Source organism: Diadema setosum, chromosome 1 (genome assembly GCF_964275005.1).
Source record: "Diadema setosum chromosome 1, eeDiaSeto1, whole genome shotgun sequence".
In the NCBI taxonomy this organism is placed as follows: domain Eukaryota; kingdom Metazoa; phylum Echinodermata; class Echinoidea; order Diadematoida; family Diadematidae; genus Diadema; species Diadema setosum.
The window spans coordinates 40,606,898-40,629,082 of NC_092685.1; the positions used below are offsets into that span (position 1 = coordinate 40,606,898).

General features: G+C 39.6%; 2 protein-coding genes across 2 annotated transcripts; one reads left to right on the forward strand and one right to left on the reverse strand.

Moving 5' to 3' along the window:
• Positions 1-414: 414 nt before the first annotated feature.
• On the reverse strand, positions 415-1,321 carry LOC140230522 (uncharacterized). The gene has a single exon (XM_072310669.1). It carries the CDS (start codon positions 1,319-1,321, stop codon positions 755-757), a length of 567 nt encoding a protein of 188 aa, XP_072166770.1. The 3' UTR covers positions 415-754.
• A 10,253-nt stretch (positions 1,322-11,574) lies between these two features.
• On the forward strand, positions 11,575-13,595 carry LOC140230533 (serine/threonine-protein kinase 35-like). Its single transcript, XM_072310680.1, has 2 exons — positions 11,575-12,774; positions 13,493-13,595. The coding sequence occupies exon 1, from the start codon at positions 11,575-11,577 to the stop codon at positions 12,757-12,759; it is 1,185 nt and encodes a 394-aa protein (XP_072166781.1). The 3' UTR covers positions 12,760-12,774; positions 13,493-13,595.
• The last annotated feature ends 8,590 nt before the right edge of the window (positions 13,596-22,185 follow it).

A 22,185-nucleotide genomic window follows, 5' to 3' on the forward strand; every position in this document is an offset into this window, starting at 1 on the left:
CTTGGGTACTGAATTCCGTATACACTATCAAAGATGCAGAATGAAGTATATTTGACCTTTGACCCCACTTTGCACCCCCAAGATGGCATCTGAGCAAAAAGTGGTTATTTTGTGAAATGATTCTTGTAACATGGTCTTTGCGTGTGCAAAATATGGGAAAGATAAGACATGTATTCACCAAGATACAGGATGAAACATTTATGACCTTTGACCCTAATTTACATACCCAAGACTGTGTCTGATCAAGTAGTTGTTATTTTATGAAATAATGTATGTAACATTAAAATGTAACATACTAAAATTATCTGTTAACATTAATGAACTGTTACATCAAACTCGTTAGCCAGATAATACTTGACTACACTTGAGTGAGTTTCTTCATTTTCAACATTTTCATTTTGTTCACTACAGAAATTGGAAGATGTAGTTGATTCTTCCTGAAAAACAGATGTTAAGGGAGAAACCCTCACATCATCATGCACTATTAATGGAGTATCTGTATATAAAGTATCTGAGGTTCCATTGTCTTCGACCACTTGAGTAATCAAACTATTACGAGGCTCAAACATTTGGGGAAAAAAAAGAAAAAAGAAAAGAAGTGCAAAAGTTATACAGAAAATCAGAGATATACAAGTGTGTACATATAATTCAAAAAGAAAAAAAAAATATACAAAATTCAACAAGTTACCCAATATCTGAGTGCCTATTTGGGATCAATTTAGGCCCATGTCAAAGCTTTTCCAAGTCACATTTACTACGGATGGTCTTCTTTATTGTCTTTCTGTTTGTTGCTGGCAACAAAGTTTGACGGCTGGGATGTCGCGATGTCGTTGCGGGGGGCAACACGATGCGATCTGTCAAGATCATTGAGAGTAATGGGCACATCGAGCTGGTCGGAACAGAGGTGGCGGATGAGTTGGTCTGTGTCTTCTACATGTAGTCTGCTCTCTTTGACACCATGGAACTTCAGGGAGTTGAGGCGGGAATATTGCTCTGCTTCATTCATCGTCAGTTTGAGATTGTTGACAGCTGTTGCTTGATCATCAAGAGCGGTGGTGAGACGTTTTATTTCAGCATCTTTAGCTTTGAGGGATGCTTCCAGGTTAAAGATGCAGCCATCATGTTGATCGGACTTCTCCTTGAGACTGGTGCACTTTTGCTCAATTAGGTCAAGGCGCTGGACAAACTTTGTCATTTGTTTATTCATGGCTTTCTCAACAGCTTCTTTGATGGCTTTAAGGAAATCAGGACTCTGGATATACTCTCCAAAAGCCTGAATGATTTCTTCAGTACTTGTGGCTTTCCCTTTGCGGGTCTCCATATTGGGGTATCAGGTGCGACAGACAGTGTGACAGTAGTACTGAAATCTGGAGTGATGACTATTACAGTGCTATACTCAGTGATGAACAGAAATGGCGAGGTCAGGCATACTGACTGCAGAGAAGCAGCCAGTGGACTGTAGCTGTAATCCACATTAGCACTCTGAGACTATGATTGTAGCATAAGTCAATTCATCTTCACTTTGAGGGAGGTCTAATAGTAATACTAATAGGAACACTCTTATATACCGTCACGTGAAGAACACTTGTGATAGTCATTTGGTGATAATCACGGGAGGTTTTGAGTTCTGAGAAGATGAGGCTTTACACTTCAGATGTCACATGAGATACTCAGTAGTCTACAAGCAGTACACTGTGTAGCTAGGCGACTGAAGTACGTACAACTTGCTTGCACATAGCATTCCATTCAGCACCGCTACAGATACACGTATGCACAGTACACAGTTGACATGTATAACTAACACTCAGTATCATCAGTTTATCCAAGCACACTGTGCATTGACATTGATTAAGTTCAGGGTTTCCACAAATATAAGGCTGAGAGACACAGGTCACTGTAGCAAGAGGGCATGTAATATTGGTCCTGTGGAGTATGCAATATCAGAAAAAAACTTACAGCAGATCGTCATTGTCACTGCAATTTCTGCATGAAGAACTGGTGGTCCATGACACGAAGATGAATGTGTGGGACTATAGCGCGAAAGACTGTTGTTTGCAGCGGTGTTTGCTGCAGGGACAGAACCACAAAATTCATGTTCAGCAGGTCCAGATGCATGAAATCACAGATAAATCAGTTGCATTATGTCTTTAGCTCTCAGAGGCGGAGGCACAGCGATGGCATGTCCATCCTTGTGATTTCTTGTGATTTTCTGGCATACATAGGCATACACAGGCATACATAGGCCCACATACCCAAGTACGGTTAATATGGTGAAATATGGTGAAATTCACCGAAGGGCACGGTGAGCTATAACTGCGTGTGGCGGCTGTCGCAGTTACTAGTAGGTGAGCTACTGCTCGATAAAGACAATCTGTCCTCCGTAGACAGACGGAAGGTACCAGTACCCATTGCTGTGTGGATATTCTTAACCACTGTCTCTATGGAAAATTGGGTGAGGTACCTCACCCTTCTCGATTGCGTCTAATTCACGGCCCTAGGTCGGCAAATTTAAGCTTGTACAGTTAAATCAACTATTCAAGAATAGACTTCACACACCACATTAATGAATAATCCAACATTTCGGTCGAATTTTCAACGTAAAACACACATCAACCAGCCTGTTGCGTCGTCACGTTCAAACTTGTTTGAATGTAAAAAAGCTGTCAGAAATTTGGTGTACAACGACGTTTGATCTGTGCGCGATGCTCCACACAGGAGCCGGGATCATTGGGATCCGTGAAGCCAGACGTAGTGTGCGGGGAATGCCCTGACGGACAGATACAGACCGATCTTTCGGTCAAGTATTCAGCAAGATACAGGATGAAACACTAATTTACATACCCAAGACGGTGTCCGATCAAGTAGTTGTTTTTTTATGAAATAATGTACGTGACATAAACTAAAAATGTGCAAAATATGGGGGCGATAGGGGCTGTTGTTTTTTAGTTATTGCAAAGAAAGTTGCAGAAAGAAAGAAATATCTCAATACATCGAAGATAAGGTTTAATTTCAACCAAGTTTATTGACATGATCCCGACATCGGATGAAAAAATGGAGGGCACATTTACGATAGCCCAAAGTCTCAGCTACAACATACTAAAATCTGGGAGAAATTCACCGAAGCATAAGTGAGCTAGTGCTCGAAAAAGAGAGTCATGTCAATTTTCACTGCCAGAAAAACTGCTCTCCCATAGAGATAACACGTAAACTGGTCAAATTTGACAATATTACTTTCAATCCATTTTTACGAGGTGATGCCGTCATCCAATCAAAAAGTTGTTTTTACATTAATGAAAGAACATTTCATAAGCTACAACATACTGAAATATGGGAGAAAATCGGCAGAGGATAAGTGAAATACGCTCGAGTGAACTTGTAATTTGATGACGTCATTTTGAAAATTTACTTTTTTTATTTTATTAAGAAATTTTATATCTTTTAATCATTTTGTGAGCATTGCCTACCCATGAAATGACATGTACAACTCATCAGCTTTCAGAATATGTAAAGAAAATGGGGGGTTACCGTCCATCCTGACGAGTAAATTCGGATTTAAGATTGGCATTTTTTTTGCATCGTTGCACTGTATATCGCCATTGACGCGCGCGCGAAATTTCAACTTTGACGGGCCCGTATGACGTCATATTGAGTCGGATTGACTTGAAACTTGGTAGAAATATTCCTTGACATTTAAGACATCCGATAAGTGTAAAAAAATGGGAAATTTCCATTGCATATGAGCTGTGTGTGCGAATATGTGCGCGCGCGTACGCGTCCGTCCGATTTTTTCAATTTTTCAAAAAATGCTCTAAATGGTCTGAAACGTGTGCAAAAAAATTTTGAGCTCGATTTGAGCATACAAATATTTCAACGCGCGCGTACGCGCACGTTTTAAGAGTATAGATGAATTTTGAAAACACAAGTAGAATCAACTTGATTTGAACTATATGTGACGTAAATTTCATTGAAAAATTCTATTCCATTAATGAGATATGATTGAGAATGTGTTTTCATATAATGACGTCATAGTGACGTCACGGTCGACTGATCACTTTGATTTTATAAAATCTGTCGTCTTTGGGACATGATACATATATGGTATGATTTTGAAATTGATAGGAAGAGCACTTTCTGAGCTAATCGATGCACAACTTTTGAGGAGAAATAAAGAAGAAGAAGAAGAAGAAGAACCAAAGAATCCGTACAGATACAGAAGGTGATCCGAGAGGATACTCGGATCACCTAACAAAGAATCAGTACAGATACAGAAGGTGATCCGAGAGGATACTCGGATCACCTAATAATTATGTTAAATAATCAAGAGAAAGCAAACATTCAGTGGGATTAATTAGGTTAGGCTTGTACAGTCCATATGAATGAATGTATTTTATATGATGTTCAATTTTGTTGGCAGCACGACTTAAGCATCGCATGAGATGCGCATGCAATTTTTGATGTTTTTTATAACATGGCATACAGCATCTCAAAATTATCATGATGCCAACGGAAACTCTCAGAATGATGTCGAAAAGACTGCGTTTTATATCGCGTGTATATGCCTCATACGTTTTAATCAAATTGTCTTTTGTATAGTGGCGGATCAGGGGGGGGGGGATGGGCGTGCCCTTTTATTTTATAAATACAAAGAAAAATTACTTGGGCAATAGAAAAATGCGCTGAAACCTTTTTCTTTCTTTATTATTATTAGGTGATCCGAGTATCCTCTCGGATCACCTTCTGTTTCTGTACGGATTCTTTCTTCTTCTTCTTCTTCTTTTTCTTATTTCTCCCCAAAAGTTGTGCATCGATTAGCTCAGAAAGTCCTTTTCCTATCAATATCAAAATTATACCATGTATGTATCATGTCCTAAAGACGACAGCGCAAGTAAAATCATAGTGATCAGTCGACCGTGACGTCACTATGACGTCATTATATGAAAACACATTTTCATTCATATCTCATTAATGGAATGGAATTTTGCAATGAAATTTACGTCACATATAATTCAAGTTATGCGCATTCTACTCATGTTCTCAAAATTCATATTTTCTCTTAAAACGTGCGCGTACGCGCGCGTTGAAATATTTGTATGCTCAAATCGAGCTCAAATTTTTTTTGCACACGTTTCAGACCATTTGGAGCATTTTTTGAAAAATTGAAAAAATTGGACGGACGCGTACGCGCGCGCACATATTCGCACACACAGCTCATATGCAATGGAAATTTCCCGTTTTTTTACATTTATCGGATGCCTGAATTGTCAAGAAATATTTCTACCAAGTTTCAAGTCAATCTGACTCAATATGACGTCATACGGGCCCGTCAAAGTTGAAATTCCGCGCGCGCGTCAATGGCGATATACAGTGCAACGATGCCAAAAAAACGCCAATTTTAAATCCGATTTTACTCGTCAGGATGGACGGTGACCCCCCATTTTCTTTACATATTCTGAAAGCTGATGAGTTGTACATGTCATTTCATGGGCTGGCTATGCTGGAAAAATGACTAAAAGATATCAAATATCTTAATAAAGTAAAAAAAGTAAATTTTCAAAATGACGTCATCAAATTTCAAGTTCAATCAAGCGTATCTCACTTATCCTTTGCTAATTTACACCCAGATTTCAGTATGTTGTAGCTTATTATATGATCTTTCATTAATATAATTACAACATTTTGATTGGATGACGGCATCACCTCGTAAAAATGGATTGAAAGTAATATTGTCAAATTTGACCAGTTTACGTGTTATCTCTATGGGAGAGCAGTTTTTCTGGCAGTGAAAATTGACATGACTCTCTTTTTCGAGCACTAGCTCACTTATGCTTCGGTGAATTTCTCCCAGATTTTAGTATGTTGTAGCTGAGACTTTGGGCTATCGTAAGTGTGCCCTCCATTTTTTCATACGATGTCGGCATCACGTCGAAAAACTTGGTTGAAAATGGCACGAGGCTTCGATGCAGCGTCATTTTGCTTAATACACAGGGCCTATGGAGAATGAAATAGGTCATTGCGTAGCGCATCCGACTCGTAATCCTAAGGTCCCTGGTTCGAGGCTCACCCCTGCCAATATTTTTTTTAATTTTTTTAAACACTTTTTTCTTCTTTTTCTTTAGTTAATCTTAATCTCCCTTCCCTTACTTTATCTTTTTCTGATTTTTTTATGCTTCTCCTTCAAATTTCTATAAAATAACAATTTTTCTTTATTTTTCTTTCTTTCTACTTTCTGTGCAATAGATGAACAACAACAATGGCTATCAATCCCATATTTTGCACATGTTTAATACATGTCACGTACATTATTTCATAAAATAACAACTACTTGATCGGACACCATCTTGGGTATGTAAATTAGGGTCAAAGGTCATAAATGTTTCATCCAGTATCTTGGTGAATACATGTCCTATCTTTCCCATATTTTGCACACGCAAAGACCATGTTACAAGAATCATTTCAAAAAATAATCACTTTTTGCTTAGACGCCATTTTGGGTGTGCAAAGTGAGGTCAAAGGTCAAATATACTTCATTCTGTATTTCCGTTAGTGTATAAGGAATTCGGTACCAAAGATGGCAGGTCTCACTCCCTTTTCTAAATGAGAATCCAAATATCACACGGCCAATGTCTCTAAACAAGGATGAAACCTTATGGTCATGCCTATTGTGATCAGGACTCGAATCATTGATTAAAAAAAAATCGGATCACCTAATTTGTCAGTCTTGACAAATTCCGGGTCTAGTCATTATTATTATTATTATTATTATTATCATTATTATTATTATTATTATTATTATTATTATTATTATCATTATTATTATTATTATTATTATTATTATTATTATTATCATTATTATTATTATTATTATTATCATTATTATTATTATTATTATTATTATCATTATTATTATTATTATTACTATTACTATTATTAATATTATATGTTTTTTTCCGCCCTCCCTCGCCCCCTTTACGGAATTCCTGGATCCGCCCTTGTGTAATATGCGTGAGTTCCTCTAGTTTCATGAACATTACTGGGATCTTGGCACATAATCCTTTAATAAGCGTACAATCGACGCTCGCTGATATTGTAGCCAAGCGAAAAATAAGTAATCCGTATATGGAAAAGCCGAAACCTTACAAAGCTTGACAGGCGCTTGTCTTTATTTTGGCCCCTTCCATAACATACCCCACCCCCCCCCCCCCCCCACACACACACACACACACATAAACACATTTCGTTCTATTCCCGCGAAGTTTTTTTAACGTTGTTCACTTTCAGTGATCTTGACGGTGTGAAATCATGGGGATCCCGATAATTCATGGGATTCAACCTTCATTGCCCCTCCCCTTTTTGAAGGGAACTTCTAATATAAAAATATTAGAAGGATAATGATAATCTCATAATCTTCACAGCTGACCTTACTCTGCCGCTTAATTTGTAGTACACACAGTGACGACGCGGCTTTACACACACAGTCATTTTTGTTTCTCCTGTAGTAAGACTGCTTCAAACAAGTTACACATAAACATGCAATTTGCTTTCACCTATTGCAGAGCTACCCCCATACATACGACTTCGTGTTATTACATCATTGTAATATCTTCTTGGTCTCATCCCCACCCCACCTCTCGAAACACACACACACACACACACACAAGTTTTCTCAGTCGCGTCTGAACGTAATTCTAGATCGAAACAGTGATGTTGCTTCGCAAATTAGGCTATACATCCCTGGTTACGTAAAACATGAAGTAAGTTGCATGATTATAGTCATTAATTTTCTCTCTCCCTCTCCCCCACCCCCTCCCTCTCTCGGGGGGGGGGGGGGTAGGGGGTAGGGGGTTATCAATCATGAACGGACTAATCTTCTGTTGTTTTCTTTTTCTCTGAAAATCGTTTCCATATTATACCCAGGGAGATGGCTCTTCCACCTCCCTGTTATACCGTTGTCAATTACGATAATTTATGACGTCAAAACAAAGAATAAATGGAGTATAGTCGTATGGGAAATGAAGAATTTCCACCTTTTGGACCATCGTAATTCTGGTAGGATGCCAGCTACATTGGGAGAAACAAAAGAGAGTGTATACGAAAGAGTGTGTAGAGAGTTTGAGAAAAGGAAGGGAGGAGAAGAGGGGGAGACGTCGTATGACAGATTGCCTTCAATTGCTATCTGTCGAAAAGGGGAAGCGTGAGTTCCGCGTGACGTCACGTTGTTAATTCGTTACTGGAAATTGACATCGTAAATATCACTTCCGCGAAAGACATCTTACAGCATGAATGCTTATGTGGCCCCCGATATGCACGACATTGTATATACTTTTATAGTACACAGGGGTCCTGACAACCTCCGTCTTTGGCATGTGTTAGGGAAAAGGGGTGGAGATTGTTGTCACATAATTATTTTTAATTTGAAGCTGACATCTTTATTTGCATTTTTTTTAAAGTAGAGTCACAAGTGGGTCTGAGCTTCCGACCCAAGTAGAACTGTCGTCAGAGGCAAAATGACAAACATAGATACAGTGTACTCCCGTTAGAAACTACACGGTTATAACGAAATTCTCGTTTTAACGTCCAAAAATCATCATTTATATATCTTCATGTACGTTATCATTCGGCTGTTACGAAATTTCGATACAGTATAACGAAAGAAAACTGCCCGTCCCGAGAACTTCGTTATAACGAGAGTCACCTGTACAGGATAAGCAGACACATAAGCATACACACAATGCACTGTCTGAGAGGGGATATAGGGACACAGAACAAAGAAAACAATAGAGGGCGAGGTAGGGCCAATGATGATCCTAAGGATCATTGAGGGCAACCTGGGAAGGATGAAAGATGAATAGGGAAGCATCATCACACCTGATCAGGAACAACACAAAGGAATACACAGGAAAAGGGTGAAATAACGACACCATTAGTGAAGGGGGGGGGGGGGTTCAAGCAGAAAGCTCTAAAACTTTTCTGCTTTTTGAAGTCTGCAAACGCTGAATGCAGTCTGGATCTGGATGTGTACGTTACTGGACCGAGTGGTATAGTGCAGCGGGGAGAGAGGGCGCGAAGCTAGTTATTTTCGATACAAACAATCTTGATTTTTTTTTTAAAGTCTAATACCGTATATAGTGAAAAAATAAGTATATACACGGAAGAAAAACTCAATCATAGCAAAGTTGTCTCGTTGGTCCTAAAAACAGAAGCTTCGTCTTTGGTGTTTGTGACATAGGGATATATTGTAGTCCCATATGAACTGGAAACTGACGATTTATTTTTTTTTAAGTCTGCGAACGCTAAATGCATTTTCCTCGATACGAACGATCTTGGTATAAGTAAATGACACTTAACATTACAGAAAAGTATTACACTATGGAAAATAAAAGTATAAACGGAAGAAAGCTCTGCCCAGCGGTGTCAGTCATAACGAAGTTGTTTTGTTTGCTTTGTATAATTTACAGAGGGGTCCTAAAAGACTTCGTTTTTTTATATTGGGTGAAAGGGGTAGAGACTTGGCGCACATTAATTTGAAAGTGACGATTTTTTTTGAAGTCTGCAAACGCTGAACGCATTTGTTTTCCATACGAAAAATTTTGATGAAGTCCACGAAAATTTAACATTACAGAAAAAAGTTAAAACAGTTCACACTATATGATAGAAAATATGTGTAGAAACGAAATAATATCTTTACTCAGCAATGCCAATCATAACAAAGGTTGTTTCGTTTGTTTTGTGTACTTTACAAAGGGTTCGTCTTTGGTATTCGGGGAAATGAGCAGAGATTGTTGTCCCATATGAACTTGAAATTAAATATTTTTGTTTTGAAGTCTGTAAAACGCTGAACAGGGACGTTCAAACACTTAAGAAATGACACAATCAGGTGACAATAACCCTATCACATGTTATGATCCTGTCATAATGGTGTGCAACATTGTGACTGGATGTAATGATTAATAAGTGCATCGACCTCACGTACAGCGGACATTGTGAAATCAGTCGTAAAGCGCGATTTGATTTAGCCAATCATTCAAAATAATGGATGGTATAGAATTAGGCCTACTGTTACCGTGTTTTATATGCGTTGTTTGTTGTTTGTGGTGGTATAGGGGCATCATTAAAAAAATAATATTTAGTTTACCCCATCACCAAAAAAAAAAAATGCATGATTGTATCAGTATACAGTATTGTGATATGAGGAGAGCAATAATGTTGTTGATATATGGCTGAATGTGTATACGTTGCGCTCTGTTACGATTCATATAGTTTTCTTGCTTTAATTTCTCATGAAAGAGTCGGAGAAATCAAAGGAGAATATAAATCAGTGCCCCATCTTGGCAGAAAATTGAATGTTTTCCTCTGAGGTCATTTCTGTTATAGTCTCATGTTAAACATGATTTTGACATCAGGAAAAAGAATAGATGTCATAGTTCCCCTTTATGTACTGTGTTTAGTAGCTCGCTTGTAGCACTTTGATGGATCTGGAACCGGGCGGATATGATTATTTAGCGCTTGTGACTGGCACAAACTCAGCCATTGCAGTTGCTCATTACGTTATTTTATTGGGAAATAGGTTATTAGTCCAACATACGTGTAGGCCAAGTGCGTTTTGGTATAGATTTCCATGAAACAGCGTGATAACAATGTCGTAAGTGTGTTGATTGTGGTAACATCAGCACCGTTTGCACTGCCCTGGTTGTATTGGTTTTGCGTCAAGTAATTAGAAATTCAAGGTCTTTGGGTAGAAAGCTACCTTGCTCGTTAAAGTCAACGTGCGATTTCTTCAAGTAAATCTTACGGATTCGATTGTAACAAGTGTGTAGGCCTCTTGATGATAATCGAGCATAAAGCAATGAATGGAGCAGACGAACACCTGGTAAGGGCATTGTATTCCCGTGTCTAGGTGATTTGCCGAACAATAGACTGCACTTCGACCTCCGCGTCGTTTGCCCGATCCCCAAGCGACCAATGAGCGACTTCCGTTGGCCGCACAATAGACCCCGTGCGGCGTCAATTCACGCGACCTCTGCCGAGGCGCTGTATTTGAATCTACATCTATACACACTGTCGCTAAGCCCTCGTGCTTTTAACTACACGCTTTCGTTTAGCCGTTTGCGGAGTAGGGGAAAAAAAGAAGCTTGGACCCATATTCGGTGTACGACACAAGTTTTCCATGCTCTGGCACGTTCGTTGTGTACGATACATGATGCTGAATATACGTCGTGGATAATTGGACAAATCAGGGGAATTAAGTCATTTTCCGTGTTTATTGACGATTTCAGGAAGAGCAAAGAGAACTACTTCCGCACAGATTCATGCGTCACTTTGGCAGATTTCCGCTTACGGAGGGAGAGTGACACATACGCCATACAGTTAGCGAATCTGCCCGTGCGATTCGTTCTCGATTTTAAATCATTCTCTCGCTCGCGTTTGTAAACAACACGCCGTTCGTTCCAGTCGATCGACACACTGCTGTTTCTAAACTGAAATTTCACTTGTGTGCCAGTGTGAGACATTTAATACCTAGACTGCCTTGTTTTTCGTGGCATATCTTCTCTGGATTAACGCAAAGAAAGTCGCATCATGTTTAGGTACATCGAGGGAGAGAAAATTCGTGCCGGTTACTTCGGCACGGAACATCACCTCCGAGAGAGGAAGATAAACGGGAAGGAGAGAATGGCGAAAATGGTTCCCGTATCGAAAAGAGGAAAGGCCAAATGGGTCCTGGAGCAGTATTACCGCAAAATGGTGCTCAAACTACCCCAACATAACAACCTGATGAAGATCAAGGCGGCCTTCTTACATCAGCTGTCTGATAAAGAGGAGAGTATGTACCTGTGTACCGTGTGGAAGCTGTACGGGGAGAATACGCTCAACCTGAACGAGTACCTCCTCAGCCGAAACGAACGTCTGGACGACCAGGCGTACAAGTCGTTGATGATCCAACTCGCCACTGCCGTCGAACATCTTCACTCGAATGGTACGGCGCACAACGCCCTTACTCCTTTCAGCGTCCTGGTCGTGGAAGGTACCAAGGGCCAGGCGGTTGTAAAGGTAGGGGACTATGGTCTTACGCAGGTGTGCGGACCAGCCGCCGACGACAACTACCAGCCCGATGGGCAGCTTCCGAAGAGTCTCGAGTTTCACCTCCCTCCCGAGGCGTACGACGACGGCTGGGGACATCCAGGCCAGGCTAACACCATGGCCGACATTTTCATGCTTGGACTCATATTTAGCGCCATTGGCGAGCACTCCGTTTTGGAGGGTAAGGACAAGAATGAACCAGCCATAATAGCTGCACATGTCTCTTTTCCTGGGTATGGGGCCGTTCCCATCGGCAGGTTCATCAAGACCAACCCCAGCATGTGCCTAGACCGGCAGATCCACCGCAAGCTGAGCCCGGAGCTACGCAGCCTTGTCCGCCGGATGACCCTCATCGATCCCGAGGCGCGACCACCAGCCAACGGGGTCATCCACATGCTGTCTGCGTGCGAGACGATTCGACACGTCGGTGAAGAACAGGCATCGTCCTCGTCATCGAACAACCACAAGTCGACGCTGCTCCGGAGGGCGAGTTCGAGGAAGAGGGCTGCAGCTCCGGCCATGTTCAACCCATGTGCATCGCCCCCGCAGATGCCGAGGATGTGTTCAGCGTCGGTCATCAAGCCGCCGTCGTCAACCGCGGGAAAGACCAGCCTGATCCGCAAGGCTTCCATCAGGGCCAGTAACTATCTGAGGAGGAGCAGATCTGTCAAGATTTCCAACTGATTGACACCTTCTGTTGTAAGTATTCCTGTACATCCTACTGCTTATGAATCCACCAAACAAAGCTCATTCATGTCACTTCACTAATCACTCGATATTTTCAAGTAGATGCAACCTACCTTACTGTGCAAGCTTGTCATCAATAAAGATGGACAGCTGTCATACAACGACGTCTCAAATAAGCTGATGCAATTCAGAGCTCAATAATTCTTTGTTTTCTTTGAAAAGGATTATTTTGAGACTAATTATTTTGCATATTGAAGACAAAGGTAATCTACATGTATCCATTATGTTAACTATATACATCTTGAACAATAGTCATATCGTATACAAACAGTTTGATACACAATATGTACACAACTACATTGTAGATTATGTACAAGTATTATTGCATGCACACTGAGCATTCTATTCATAAAATTTCTCTTCAACGTTTATTGTGATGCAGTTACAAAGACCAAACTTGACTAACTTTGATGCCTACGTATTTTTAATACACATCAAATTTTAATGCAATTTATATGCAGGTTCCTTGTTCTTATCATCTTGCAATTCACATTAGATATCTACATTAATTTACATCTTGCTCGCATACATACAACATTGTAGCCTTAATCTCATCTTTAAAAAGTCCCACAGGTGACCACTTTGATGGTAAATTAATGTACCAACAATCTGTATGAAAAGCAAGTACGACTGTATATTCCTCGTCATTTTCTTTCATACACAATTTCAGACCCAACAAGGAAATTGGAAAAACGTCGCACGTCAGAGCTGATTGACGTCAATTCACAGACAAGGAAAGATGGACGCTTAAATAATGTGACCATGAAAGAGGCTTTTCCTTGAGGAACGGAGCAGAACAAGGAGAAAAGACAGTCTGGCAACTTTGCGAAAGAACAAGTCACGCATGCACTACTGTACACTGTACCACGAGAACTCTGCGCTAATCACCCAGCGTTGTTCTCAAATTTGGCAACAGACGATGGTCGTCTCCATGGCAACGAGACGGAAATAACGCGCGACTTGAGAGGAGTGTCTCCCCAAAACAAGGGGGCTTCTACAATCTCGTCTCGTTCGCCGATTGATTCTGTAAGGTTTCGGAATTTTTCCTGTACATAGCCAAATGATCTCGTGATGGTGAAGAGCTAGAAAAATATACCTGATGAGCACATTGCGTGATGTTTTCGTATTTTGATATGGCTCATATTGCAAGGAACATAATGGAAATACGCATATATATTCATGTGTACTCAACGAACATTACATCGTGCTTTGAAACTATTACGCAGACCTTGCAAACTCTCGAAACATCAATTTTCATCAAAATAAGCAGATGAAAGGGCGATTGTGTTTGTGTGTTTGAGGGTATGACTACAATAGTTTTTAATGTAGCATATCAAATCAAGCTTGTATTCATGATTTGTTATGTACAGTAGTATTACTGTATGTGTGCAATGCAGACCTTTATGCACTGTACATTCATTTGGTAGATTGTAATTATGTACACTAAACTTTACGAAATGTCAGCTTTTATCGATGGTACATTGTACAGAAATTTGTACCGCAAATGGAAGGGTTGACATGTATACATAATCTTGCCGATATTCTGTGTGTAGAATCAGTAAATGATAGCGGTCATTCGAAGTGTCCAGGCGAATTTATGATGTTATATTCGTGTTTCCTTACTTTCCTTGAAGGAGGCAGTAGTCAGTAGATTTACTTTATTTCCACCTACAATATCTTCATTCTATACTGCACGAACTGCAATTTTACATTTACATAATTCATTTTTTTGTCGTATACAAGTGTACATTAAAAAAAATAGGGCTTTTTCACGTCATGTTGCAAAGGTTGTAATGTTTCTTTCAGTTCAGTTGCTTTTTATTTCTCAGTATTTTAAAGCACTGTATTTCTATTGAAACTGAACTAGCTTTGTTCATATTTTACCAACAATACATAAGGCTTTGTCCTACATGGACAAACATCGGCCATGAGCACGAAAAAAAAAAATACATGGATAAACATGGTCTCCCTTCGGTCTAGGTACAAGTACATGTATAGCATTTAGCATGTTCCATAGTTTTTTGGGTTTTTTTTTTACCATAGTCCAGTTGTGACGTTGTCCATATTATTTTATCCGCCATTTCGGCAACGTCATGTTTTACATCATTCTCTGTATGCTATACGCAGGTGTGCATGTTGATTATACGCATAATCAGACATTTTAAACTCGTTTGGGTATACTTTCTCCCTCTCTCCCTCTTCCTCAAACTCTCACTCATATTTACATGTACATGTACCGGAATTATTATATTTGACATTGTGCAGAGCAATTTGTAGTTCTTTAGCATATATTATGTGTCTTATAGTCATGTTGTAAATACTATACAGTATGTCATCTGACTATATGCGGTGTACACTGTAACCATTGTATGTACTTTGTCAAATTGTATGATCCCCAATTCGTAGTGGCAACAACCCCCCGCATCTTAAGGTCACCAACGGGAAGGTCACTCTTTAGCAAATTACAGTGTATATATCGACTCCTACTTAGAACAAAGATTAAAAATCTTAATACGCAAGTATAGTATGGATTTGATTTGATTTTCCCAGATCAGAGGAAACACAGATAATAATGCAAGGAGAGAGAACACACAGCTCTAGATATTGTCTACTGTGGCGAATAGTTGACGAAAAGTTTGGTGTTTGTTTGTTTGTTTATTGTTTTTTTTTTTTGGGTGGGGGGGTGTACATAATATCCTTACTTGTACACTGTACATTGTATATTGAATGCGCATGTCCCTTACAATGCATTAAGTAATTTCTTGTGCAATTTATTGTTATAACACATGATATTCTTCGTATGTATTGTACGTGCATGTATGTATAATCGAAGCCAATAACTCCTTTAACAGTTAATTTTCGGTTCGCTCTTGGCATTCGAGAGGGCGGAAATAAGTGATTTAGCTCATTAGATCCCGACAATCCGCACGGATATCGAAGTTACACATGCATTCGCTCTTGTCGTAAGGAGCGAGGCCTATCGGGTTTGCAACCTGCTACCCAGAGAAGGGTAAGGAATGAAACAGGTTTAAGCGTCGGCAATGAAACCCTATAGCGAGCAGAAGGGATATAGGGTGTCGTGACCGGGGCAAATATGATTATTATCGTGTGGACTGTTATTATTATGTCACCCCAAGTCAGAAAGAAGTCGTTTTAGCGTGGAGTCAGTCTCAAAATGTAAGGTCCGTGAAAACTGCTTCTTTCATTTGGCAAGTTGACAACTCAGTTTGTTTACAAGGAGAAAATCTAAGAGGGAAAGCCAAAAATAAATCGTCGCCCCAAAAATGAGACATTTTCCCTTACATCCCCTCCTGTACTGTACATGTACATGTATATACTATACAGTATGAAAGTGGATCATCAGCGCAGAAGCACATTACAGATCTTTATGGGATATAAATTCCTTGAGAAACCATCGACTTAAGCTTTCCGATGGATACTGGTATGTCTGTACTTGTGCAGTCAAGTATATGCATATAACCAGATACGATGTAATTCAATTCAATATAAGATGTCGGAATTATCTTGCCCTGCGATTAGTGCAAAAGAAAAAGAAATCATATAATTTCTGGAGAAGATCGTGTATACCTGTAATAATATGTGTATTAATTTTCTCTGGTATTCCAGAGTCCCAAGTCATTATATATGTCAATGTTACAAACTGTATTCAAGAAGTACCTACAAGTACAAAATGAACGTAACTGGTCCTCAGATTATTTTTAAATCGTAACGGCAAACATGTGTGTTAATAGACAAATCACTTTTGTGTGAGTTTAATTCACTGGAGAGCGGCACTACCATTGTTTTTATCATTCAAGATCTCCATAAATGTAACAAAGGAGTTGTGAGATGATGGTGCCGCCTCATGACGGGGTGCAAGTCATGAGACCGACACCTACGAGTCATACAGCCCACGAGTTATACAGCCCATGAGTTTGACATTAAAGCAATCAAGGCCCACGAGAGCGACAAATTAAGCCACGTGATGTAATGTCGAACTCATGGGTTGTATGACTCGTGGACTGTTTTTACCTATACATGTAGTCGAAATCATGGGCTGTATGACTCGTGGACCTCTAGGTCAATGTCGAACTCGTGGACTGTATGACTCGTGGGCTGTATGACTCGTGGACCTCTAGGTCAATGTCAAACTCGTGGGCTGTATGACTCGTGGGTGTCGTTCTCGTGGGATGACCCAATCTGACACATTCCCTGAACAGCGGTAGGCCTACGTGAAGGTACTCCCCATTTATTCCATTGTATTCAAGTCCGAAAGATATTCATACTTGTAGTATGCTTATGTTCGTAAGGTAAAAACTTTGTTATCGGTGCAATGAAGCAAGTCTAGTTAGCATGAAATATTGTAGAATTTATAGACTTGCCATGTAGATCGTTGCACCTGTAAAACTTGTTCCTTCACAGGAAACCTTTAACCATATTGTACATGTAAATATTATGTAATTATACTGGTAATAGTTATTTATTTCAGTGCCATTGTTTGTGACAGTGATTTCTCTTTTCTTTGTGCCATACTGACGTAGAAGCTGATTCGTAACTGTAAATGTTGGAAATTGATTTGCACTGGAATAGACGATTCAAAAACCTTAGTGTTCCAAAGTACTTTTGTTGACGTGTCGTGTTGTCAGTGTTTGCTTTTGGAAAACACCACTCGCGTACACATACTCGTTGAGGGCGTGTGTTGAGCTAAGAACGCCTCGTTGGCGGAAAAAAAAAATGACTTAAGTTCGGAAGAAAGAGTGTACGTGTACAGGGTAGGAGGTGAGAGAGAAATACAAAGCAGCGGTAGGGACATATACATGTACATGAACTAGTAAGCTCTGCAGTTGTAAATGACGACTAAACGTAATGCACGGACACCATACACAAACAAATCACGTACACCTTACACAACACGTTTCCATTTACATACACACACACACACACATATACACATATATGCATGTTTACTGTTTATATATCAGAGAAAGAGGAAAGAGAGAAATAGAGGAGGGGGGGGGGGGACAACAACACTGGACAGCAAAATGAAAGCCCACTGCACGAGATTCTCCGTATATTTCAATCTGTGATGTCTCTGTATTTTTCATCTAGCACAAATCACTTGTTCTCATTTCTGGACAAAAGTTGGAACCAGCACGTCCAAAAACTTTCGCTACCAAACGGACACAACGATCGAAAAAAAAAGAGAAAAAAAAAAGTCACCCGTGATAGCTGTACAAAGTGTAGTATGTTATGTTTCTAAACCAACAGTGCCTTCCCAAAGTCATTCGAGATGGCCGTTGAATGCTCGCGTACCAATTTAATACCGCCATTATGTCCGCATGGGTAAATGGACTACTGTACGGTGTAATTTATTACAAAAAAAAACCAAACAACTGAATTGTATATCATGGGTACACACTTTTGACGGCAAACAGATTATGTTCTGATAAACCACAGTGCAAACGCAAAAACACAAGTTTTTAGAGAAAAAAATATAAACAAACCAAGCAAACGAAAAAAAAAAACTACAACAACAAAACGAAACAATAATTAAATCTACATCTAGAACATTCAATACTGGAATCAAAGAAATGCAATTGTACTCATCGTAGGTCAATGAAAACCATCACGGCCAGGTTTTGGCAACGGTATGTCAACAACAAAACAAAATTTGACAGAAATTTAGGAGGACAACCTCCAGAGGCTAATAAAAAAAAAGAGGAAAAGAGAGATGGGGGAGAGAAAGTGACAAAGAAGGAAAGTGAGAGAAGATAGGAAATAGGAGATGATAGGAGAGAGATGCAGCAAGAGAGAAAAAATAAATAGTAAGAAGGAACGTGTTTAAGACGAAAACTGTAGGAAACGTAAAAGAGTTAAAGGGGTTCAAATATTTGAATGAAAATGTCAACATCACATCAATTTTTTTTATTGGTTTTCGCATTTTCCCAGTCATTTTATTCGATTTTTTCAGAAAACTTGATATGACATAATAAATGTCAGTCGGAGCTAAACGTCAAGGTTTAAAAATTACGTAGATGTCACCAATATTCTCGAAAATATTCATAAGCAGTTTCAAAAAATAATCATGATTAACCTCATTACGATACCGAACATACACCCTTACTTAAATACACTGTGTTTTGTTTTGTTTTTTTCTTCCATAAAAGGAAAACGCTCTGCTGACTGGATACTATAAAGTAATTATGGCTACGACTAAAAACAGAATGGTTTGTTGGGCAATTAGGAACATTTCAAAAATTTCAGAGCGCAAGATGAATAATATGATACAATACTCAGGGAATCCAACTGTTGCCATCTCTGCCTTCGCTGATACACATACACTGTACTTGCATTTCTTTTCCTCTTACAAGGTAGCTATGTGAAATAGAGCGATGAAAAGATTCATAACAAAACGACTTTCCTTGCACATTAATTGGGATCATCTTTCCAGTGTTGGCATACCGATTAAGTAATTTACACACATGACGCATTCATTATGCTAGAACAACCTCGGCCACTGCCACACGCGTTCTTCACAGCCGTAAACCTCAATCTCTTCACTCTATAGAGGGCGCTATGCGGTCACACGACGGCACTGACACGGAATTGTCGGGATAAGGGCCGGAATAAGTAAATGAGAACATTAATCATTTCATTTTTTTTTTCTCAGGCAAATTGATATAGTAGTTAGAAATATCATTCGCGTACATTCACAGAAGCCAAGGCAAAATATGCTGATACACAATTCGCAAGAAATGTATCTCGAATTTCACCATGGACTTCGTATGAAGAGAGGGGAAAAAGACACAACATCGCATTACAACTCGTTTATCAGTTTGTCTTGTACCATGTGGATGCAGTGCCCGGGTACGCCAAAACAATTGCACACGTGACGGCAATAAAAACGCACAATCGCCTTGAATATAACTGTTCTATTCGTTACACTGCCGTGGAAAAGGGGCCAATCAAGCTGCACGAAGATACATAACAATATAATACACAATTTGTCTACAAGGATACATACATAACAACTAGATGGACTTCACTAGTCTTGAGCTACAACATTATTATACTGCATCAGCATTTCTGCGCTTGGTCTTTCAAAAGTCCTTCAGAAAGACTTCCACTAACGTGAAATGACGAATACCTTGTACTCAATAGACATGGAAGAGCTTTCCGTGCGGATGGAATATGATTTAACTCTTATTGTCTCATCAGTATATTGAATTAAAATACACACTCGCCTAGTAATCGCCTGCTGATAAGTGCGATGATTTTCCCGCCCCCAAAACCGTCTTCCAGGAGGCATTACACGGCCAGAAACCAAGTACACCAAACACGCACGCGCGTGCGCTTTCTCTCTCGCCCGAGAAAACTTGAGTATTGTGATTCTGTTACCCTATTTCGACTTTAAGTATTACTCCCATAATAGAAATCTGCACTATACTATTAGACCAGGGAAGCATTTTTTTTTTCAAGAACAACAGAACGCACACAAATGGATGATCACCTCAATCTGTCCCAAATCCATTTAGCAAAGCCATCATCACACAGATCGAAGCATGAGGTAGACAATGATTTGGGGCTGGACCAGACATGATAGACACACATACACACAAACACGTGTTATATATACAAATAATTAATACAGCGGAAAAACAACAATTTTGGTAGGCGACATTAAAACATCTGAACCATAACCCTCAAATATACCTTGACAAAATAACATTTCGAGTGACATCACTCTCCAGAAAAATTCTCAGAGTAGTGAAAGTATTACTTTTCCAACAAAAGTTGGTATTGAGCAAGGATTTTATGAAATGTATATGCTTCGGAATTCACTCCATATATCACACTATTCCCCCCCCCCCCCTCCTTCAATAACCTCCCGCGTCAAACATCTGATCTTTGCTTTTCGTATGTTCCCTTTAAAAAAAAAACACCACACAAATGATATTATAGACTTTAATTACTTATACAATTCCATCTCGTAAGGTACACTGAATGGACAAGGTATAGGCTACATTTCGTTTGCTGGTAGGTACGGAAACGGACAGGTGTATGACTAAAAATGTCCAACTTCCTCCCCATTACATTCACTTCTGTCGATCAAAATGCTACATCACCATCCTTCGAGAATATTTACACTGTTGCAATCATTCAGAATATACAAGAGGCGAAAGGTCAAAGGTCATATCTTTTCGCATTATAACTGCCCTCAGACTCGCCCGGGCGCAGCATCAAAATTCATGACAAATTCCTACATCAATATTATTATATCGACCTCTGCATTGCAGCATCAAACATCAACACCAAGCACACAAAACCCGCATTCGCAACAATGATGCCACGATATTTACAGAGCCGTCTAGCAGCAATTGTCGATTCACTTGCTATGGATCGATCCTATCTTGAAATTACACATTCTCTTTTTAAATTTGGCCGTAGGAAGCATCTCCTTGTAAAAGCCATTAAATCAAAAGGAAAGTCGTTCTCAGTGCTACGCTGGGGAAGGTTTATATGCATACATGCCGACCATCCCCTTTAACTTCTCCTTTTTAGCAATGGAATAGTCCACCGCACGTGTGCGCTCGATTATGTATGCTACCGTTGCAACGCGGGGACGGATACACCATTCTACCCTGGGTAGTGTTACTCCCTCAGGTATGTTACATGGCCTTGGGCTTTTAAATACGTATGTAGAACTAAAATTCTGACGGACAACGACGTTCTGCACTGAGCAGCAACTACATGAAACACGTATGCATATTGCATGACCAACGCAAGACATTGCATAAGCTCTGTTACACTGTGGAAGACACGGAGTCAGGCTGAACGCGAGTGTTTCAGCACTCGTACAGAATTAACCGGTCGATAATTTATGTTGCTGCATCAATTCCTAATCCTAACGCTCCATGAAAAGTGCCTGGAAGTCTCATTGAACAGAATCGATCATCATTCAAGATTTCTATCGAATATCATAATCCTAGTTCAGCCAATGGCCCTGTCATCCTATTTAGAATCCGTCGAAATTGCAAGGGAAAGGTAGAACGCCGGGGGAATTGGTGTAAACCAATGATCATAATATTGGTGCAGATCACCGTACAATCAAGTTTTTTTATGCACAATAGCCGAAACGGTAGTAATAATCATCTTTTACATTTCTCATAGCTGTACAGTCAGTTTTTGTTTTGTTTTGTCTTGTAATTGCATTACTACCTTGCCCTACTGTTTCTAGCAGCTTAGACTTGAAATAAAAAACGCCACCTACGACGGTTAAAAGTGATGATCAATTAATTATTGCTAGCACGTACTGGCATCCGGACGATATACTTACAATGCATAGCAATCCATTCATCAAGT